Here is a 7,458-nt window from a genome sequence, read left to right on the forward strand (position 1 = left end):
CCCCCCCGCCCAAGACAGTGATTCCTGTTTGCTCCACCAAAAATCAGATCGACAATGAATTTCTGACGGTTCTGTATATCATGGACGACAGATCAAGCTACTGTGTATCATGGACAACAGATCAAGCTACTTACTGATAAACGAGCGCAGGTAATACACTGACAAAAGTAGCTACTTACTGATAAAAGAGCACAGATATCACTAATGAATGTGATGTTACATTGACAAAAGGGATAAGTTAAGACCGCCACCACTAAAGGTGCGTGGGTCAAGATGTGTAACTATGGAAAGATTGATATAAAATTATATTTAGGCCAAGAAAAATACACAGCAAGAATGCAAGTAGTTTCAAACAATGAAACTTGTTAAGCTGGTGTACTTGGATTTGATTTCTTGCCCACAAACAGGGCAGAAATATTTGTCGCAAACAAAAGGAGCAGGTTAGGTTGAAGAAATTATGACCTAAGAAATCATTCTTCACACGGTACTAAAAGGAGCAGCAACACTGACGTCATGGGCTCTATCAACCTGACTGACGCATCAGTTCAAACCCTCCGAGTCAATGTAGAAATTAATCAGCCTCAGCGAACTCCTAAGGGAGCAGTAAGAACAATCTATGTTGAAGTCAAGTCACCCTGATGCAATGAAGGCACTCTGTTATCGACCGAACAGTTGGATAAATGTGAGTTACTGGATAAAATGCATTGTTATGATTTCAGAAGTGTAGGCATGGCTACAATGACGAGACAGAAAGTAGCTAGAGTCCCAATAACAATAACTAACATGAGCCACAAAAACATTATATTGCTATGAGGAGTGAAAGTTGCTGAAATGTTGAGCATAAATAAAAGTGATTACAAATGTCGCAGTTATAAAGCCACACTTTTGGAGTAGTACTGAAAAGTTGCACAACAGGAGTCAAAATTAATAATGAACCAAAGAATAAGATTTGGCAGAAGATAGAACATTTAACAGTTCAAGAGCAGAAGATTTTAGCACTTGTTTTATTGGAGTATGCAGATGTTTTCTGAGAACATTCATATTTACCTGTTACTCATCTGGATAAGCATTGTATACATATTAGAAATGCAGCACCAGTCACTCAGAAACCTTACAGAATACCATTCAGTCAAAAAGAGCTGGTAGAATAAACAGTTAAAGAACAACTGAAAGACGGAATTATAGAACCAAGACATCCTGCAGACCTGCTATGGTGTTCACTGTCATCACTGTTAAAAAGAAATCTGTTTACGGAGAACCACAGGTCCATTTTTGCATGGACTACAAATCTCTGAATGCAGTAACCACACTAGACATTTAGCCCTTACCAAACCTGGTAGAAACTCTGAATTCCTTGGGAAGGCATCAAATTTTTCTGGTTTGTGATCTAACAAGTGGATATCATCAGCTGACAGTGTATCCAAAGGAAAGATCGAGCAAAAACTTCATTTGTTACAACAGGAGTGAATAAATACTTGCTATGGCATTTGGACTTTGCCAGCCACCTTTCAGCATCTAATTTATTCAGTTTTACGAGGACTCACACTAACACAAGCTCTTGTATACCTTGATGGCGTAATAATTTTCGGTAGAAACATAAAACAGCATACTGAGTGACTTCAAGTCATTTTTGAGTGTATAAGAAATGCAAATCTGCCTTTGTCAAAAGATAAATGTCACTTTGCACAAAGTCAACTGAACTACCTTAGATATGTTAACCAGCGGAGGCATCCGTCGTGATCCAAAATAAATTGAAGCGGTCAAGAACTTCCCCGAGAGACAGAATTTAAAGGAATTACAATCGTTCTTGGGATTAGCAAATTTCTGTAGGCATCTCATAGACAGTTGTGCAAATATAGCATGTCCAATGACATGGCTACTTAAGACAGGAACTATATTCAACTGGTCAACAGAACGCACAAAGGCAATGGATGCACTTAAAACAGCCCTAACCACAGCTCCAGTGTTACTCGATCCTGGTTTCAGCAAGCTCTTCATTCTTTCAATAGATGCTTCAAATTTTGCTCTTGGTGCTATTTTGTATTAAAAAAATTGATGGCCATGAACGCTCAATATAATTTGCTTCCAGACAGTTTAACAAAGCAGAATGTAGTTATACTACAACAGAAAAGGAGCTTTGTGTTTTGGTTTTTGGTATAATACGTAACAGATGTTTTTTGACAGGAAGAGAAATCACAGTGATTACAGACGATGCCGCACTTAAATTGCTATTGAGCTTAAAGGAACTAAGTTCCAGACTAACAAGGTGTGCTTTGAGACTGAGTGAGTTTCAGTTTAAAGTTATTCATTGACTTGGCAAACTCCACATACATGCTGACATGATGAGACAAAATGTACGTGTTTGTGTTAAGAGTAAGTCATGAAGAAGAGTTAAAAGCAGCTCAAGAGGAAGATCAAAACGCAAAATCTGGAAAAAGTTCAACGTTTTGTCAAGATAGATGGATTGCTGTACAAAGTCGCTTGTAAAGGAAACTATTCTGGAGAGCTTAGAGGGCAAATCATGATGAAACTGTTATCTGGATATAGTATGGCAAAAAAGCAAACATCACAATGGCTGAGGAATACTGGCAGCCAAGTTGTAAAGCAGATGTTTTTGAGTTTGTTTCACTATGTAATTATTGTAACAAATGGAACAATTTGGGGAAAACTAAGGCAGCATTACTAGAACTGCCAGAGACTAGTGAACCGTTCGAAGGAGTAGGATCTGATGTCGTCGGACCTTTGCCTAAGACCAAAGATGGAAATAAATACCATACTATTGACCATATTAGATCATTTCTCCAGATATCTTCTCACGATACCAATAGTTGATCGAAGTTCCAAGACCATAGCTAAAGTTCTTTGTAAAAGAGTTGATTCTCAAGTTTATATCACCATTATAAGCATAATCAGTGACTAAGAATCAAATTTAACGAGTGAACTACTTAAACAGACTTGTAAGCTAATGCAAATAACACAACTAAGAATTACACACCCTGAATGAAATGGATGCACTGAGCGAGTTCACAGAACTACATAAGCAGCAAGCATGTGTAGACACATTCAGAGTACCAGGTAGAAGGACTGGTGGCACACGTAAACACATTCAGAGCACACAGGGACAGGTACAAAGGCACGCGCGTTAACATGTCCAGAGCAGTTAAAGGGTTAAAGAAGAGTCAGGTAAAAAAGCTTAAGAAGTTTTAAAGGGCCGTATCAGATCTTAGAGGTGTTGTCACCAGTTACTCTTAATCTCCAACTAGCTTTCCACTTGATTGTCTTCATATCAATCATGCAAAACCATTTCTGAGTGACTTTCTATAGCATCGCGAGATGACGATGAGGATCAGCCGAGGGGCTGACCAACTGTTCTTAAATCCAGGAAATGAGCAGCACAGGGCTGCAGTCCAGACTTTGAGGCCAAAGCATCGTGATACACCCAGCGACCCAGTCCCAGACGCCCCTACAATCTTCGTAGAGGTATGCAGTGTGAGTGAGTGTAAAGAATATGTAACTGTATTGTGCAAATATAGACTGCAACTATTACATAAAGTGAGCAAGTGTAACATTTTATTCCACAGGTTACTGCAAGAGATACATTTGTATCATATTCATTGTTTAACTTTATAATGTTTAGAACAGATTAACCATGTTTACTGTAATTCTAATTTTTGCTATGTCAATGTGTTCCTTTAATACTACAGTAACAGTGCCACAGACAGCAGATGTCTTGTTTGAACTACAACTGGACATGGTAGTTTCAACGGATAATCTAAGCTCGTATTGAAATAAAACTCAAGAGAGATTCAACAACAATTCAGTTCTTTTAAGAAGCAAATTGATTTAATTCATTCAGTCAAGAATAATGTCACAGCTTTGGAAATGGAATGTCTTAGTATAACAACTGGATTACCACCAAAATGCAGGTGGAGGCCACATTTGCTACTTATGAAAAAGAGATTAACTGTTTCTTAAACCTGCCACACAACACATTGATTAGGTGCAAACATGCCTGCTTTCATTTTTGAATAAGTGTCCTTTGTACTGTGTTTGGTAATTTAACCAGCCAAGATATAATGGACGTTAGAGACAAAATTTTAGCCCTTGAGCAACAGTCTAGTATGAATTCAATTAAACTATCTAGTGAAATAATTGTATTAATAAATACACAAAAAACCATTACTAATCACACAGTTTTATTGAACAAATTGTAAAGCAATTTATTATACATTTCAACATAATTTGTGGTGAGATGAATGCAACCATCCACGAGTTGTTTGAAGGATTAAATCCTGCAAGTGCTCACTTAATCTGAACACTGCTTTTGAGAATTACTGACAGTCTATCAAATGCTAGAAATGATGCTCTTAATTTAAGAACAGCTCTTGAAACTAGTTAAAATGCTTCCTCAAGTAGTGTACTATTGGATCCAGACCAATCCCTACAGACTGCATAAACTTTATACTTACCCTGTCATGTGGCAACAAGCAGGCCTTCATGTTATGAATCAGCTAGAAAATGATTTACTGATCAGCAAGGATCAAAGATTTATCTCTTAATGAGTGCGGTCTGTATACATGGAAACCTAGTCATGAGTTAATTTGCCCAGAATCAGCAGTATTTTTAGATAGTAGAGTGCACAGCTGTGAGAAAGAATTGTTTATGAATAATTCTCGGAGAGATGATTGTCCTAGGAATTTAATGTACCTGTATCAGCCATTTCTTAAACAATTTTCTGAAGGTATAATTTACTCTTTTAATTCGACTCTCAATTCACATTTAGATGTACAACTTCTGGCACTCCGGACCAACCTTTTACACTCAAATTAAATGGTAATAGATTGATTTTAAATGCCAATCAAAGTGTTTTATCATGTGATCTGTTTGATATGCCCTCTGTATTGTCAACTACTTTTCATGCAGCTGGAAAGCTTCCATTAATGACAATGTTACCAGTTTACTATGACAAATCGTACATACCATTCTCTGTCAAATTTTCCCAAGGATAATGATTTAATTATCGATATCCAAGAAAATGTAATGATTACTAACAATGAGCCAAATTATTTCATTTGAACAGAAAACAAGATTAAGTCTTTTGAATCTCTAAGTAATGTTAACCCATACTTAACTATCAGTATTTAGGGCCACTTTACCCGGTTGGATAACAGGAGTAGGATAGGGACACACAAGTCACCAAAGTGGTGTCCACAAATTCCACCAGGCCACTGAGCCACACAAAATTATCATTATACAGAAGACAACAGTAGGTAGAGGGTGAGGTTCTGTAGACCAATTTAAAACAACAACCGAAACAAAGACTGAAAGGGTACTGAGCCATCTGATCACAGATGCAACCACATTTAGGATCTTTCAACAATTAATATATTTCTTACTTTGTTGAAACTGTAACTACAAAACATTTAATCACATTCAGACAATTTTATAAAAATTTTGACCTATGTGATCTTTTTCATATGTTTTACATATTATTTCAATTTTGCGAAATTTCTGACATCCTCAGATTTGTCAAATGTCTTCATGTTTTTAGTGACTTCACATCACTCAGATAACATTCCCAATACAGACATCAAAAATGACTCTTTGGTGCACAAGGCTATTAACACAGCTATGACTGAAAGCCTTTTAGCAGCATTTTCTAATTTTTCAATCAACCTATCACATAAAACTTTATTGCCTACAAACTTTTTTTTTCGCTATCACATAAATCTTTTTTAAAAAAGCCGTGGCATTAAAATGACTTTAAAGACCAAAACTGAAAAATAGTAACCAGGACCGACAAATCTGAAAAATATGGACTTTTATCGATTTTACTGACCATTTTTCATCCCTGGAAATGCTGTTTCAGTGGCAGAGACAATAAGAGATTGGCACGTCCATGTGCACCTCTCCTGTAACATGTGTAAATAGTGCAATAAGAACACATGCCTTTAATATTTACAAAGAATAGTTCTTCACCTGCATATTTCACTGCAGACACTAAATGTGTTTGCAAATGTCAATAATCACATGTTACACCTAGCATGCTTCCACCAGAACACCACATAATATATTCTGATTTCTTGCAGTAGAAAATCCTGTTCATATTTTGGTGGTATCACTCCAAGCCACACACGAGACATCAGCATTTGCGTCTTTAATATGGCCTAATATGTGGTACATAGGTAGCTGAAGTAGGTTGTGGCAGGCGAGTTTACATAGCTCAAGCACAACACGGAAACTGTTTTTTGATGTTCTCAATGGTCAATAGTCTTCTGTACGAGTAAGGTTGGGCTGCTTAATTTTTTAAGGGTGGATATTTTGCTGCATTTGCAGTTCAACCTGAAATCAGAGACAACAACACTATCAGTATGTTGCCACAAGGTACTTCTCAATTGGATTAACTCTGACACACAGCTCTTTGCTCATGGGATAAATACTATAGCAACAACCAATCAGAGAATGAGTTTGGTCATGAATTCTTTTTCTTTTTTTTTAAGTGTTGTCACAATTATCTTCAGTATCTTGCCATCATCACTTGAGTCTGTAATGTAACTGATGTGTTTTCACTGTGTACTTTATTTCTACATCTACATCTACTTTCACAGTCTGCAAGCCGCCATATGGTGCATAGCGGAGAGTATCTTGTACTACTGCTAGTCAGTAATTTTCTGTTTCCCTCACAACTGTTTGCTTCCATACGATCCCTAATTTCTCTTATTATGTCTTTGCAATTGTTAAGTGAGATGTACATCAGTGGCAGTAGAATCGTTCTGCAGTTAGTAGCAAACACTGGTTCTCTAAACTTTCTCGAGAATGACTTACAAAAAGAGCAACTTCTTCCCTCCATTTAAGTTCATAAAGTATTTCAGTAACACTTATTTATCAATCAAATCTACCGGTAATAAAACTAGCAGCACACTCCGAATTCCTCGACATTTACCTTTAATACAACCTTTTGAGGATCCCAAAGACTCAAAGCAATACCAAGGATGGGTCGCCTTGGAAGTGTTGTGTATGCAGTCTCCTTTATAGATGACTAACACTTCCCTAGAATTCTCCCATTAAACCTAACACGACACTCACCTTCTCTACAACTGTCCTAACTTGCTCATTCCACTTCACGTCGCTTTGTAACATTATGCTCAGACACTTAATCGATGTGACTGTGTTAAGCAGCACACCACTAATACTGCATTTAAATATTACAGGATATGTTTACTACTGATCTGCATTAAACTACATTTTTACACATTTAGAGCAAGCCTTCCTGTTGACTTTTTGTCTTTGCAATGTATATTGGAGAGGGGAAAGGGAGAGAGAGGGTGGACAAAATTCTATTAATGAAATAGTCGATCCAAATCTCTGGTATACTTTATGACATAATTTACAACAGCATAACGTGATACGAAAGCTCACATAAAAGTAATCCTTTCATTCAGTACGGTTGTAACTAAA

The 7,458-nt window shown here is 37.0% G+C and overlaps 1 protein-coding gene across 2 annotated transcripts in view; it reads right to left on the reverse strand.

Annotated features, from left to right (window-relative positions):
- LOC124616049 (N-alpha-acetyltransferase 35, NatC auxiliary subunit) overlaps positions 1-7,458 on the reverse strand; it is a 148,977-nt gene that overhangs the window by 108,272 nt on the left and 33,247 nt on the right. Inside the window, exon 1 of one of the 2 annotated variants that reach the window (XM_047144283.1) lies at positions 5,840-5,899. The exons of the other annotated variant lie outside the window; for it this stretch is intronic. Coding sequence (XP_047000239.1) covers positions 5,840-5,849 — 10 coding nt within the window. The 5' untranslated portion in view covers positions 5,850-5,899. Of the gene's footprint in view, positions 1-5,839; positions 5,900-7,458 lie in introns of those variants that run through there. 2 annotated transcript variants of the gene reach the window in all.

The sequence above is a fragment of the Schistocerca americana genome, chromosome 5 (assembly GCF_021461395.2).
Source record: "Schistocerca americana isolate TAMUIC-IGC-003095 chromosome 5, iqSchAmer2.1, whole genome shotgun sequence".
NCBI lineage: Eukaryota > Metazoa > Arthropoda > Insecta > Orthoptera > Acrididae > Schistocerca > Schistocerca americana.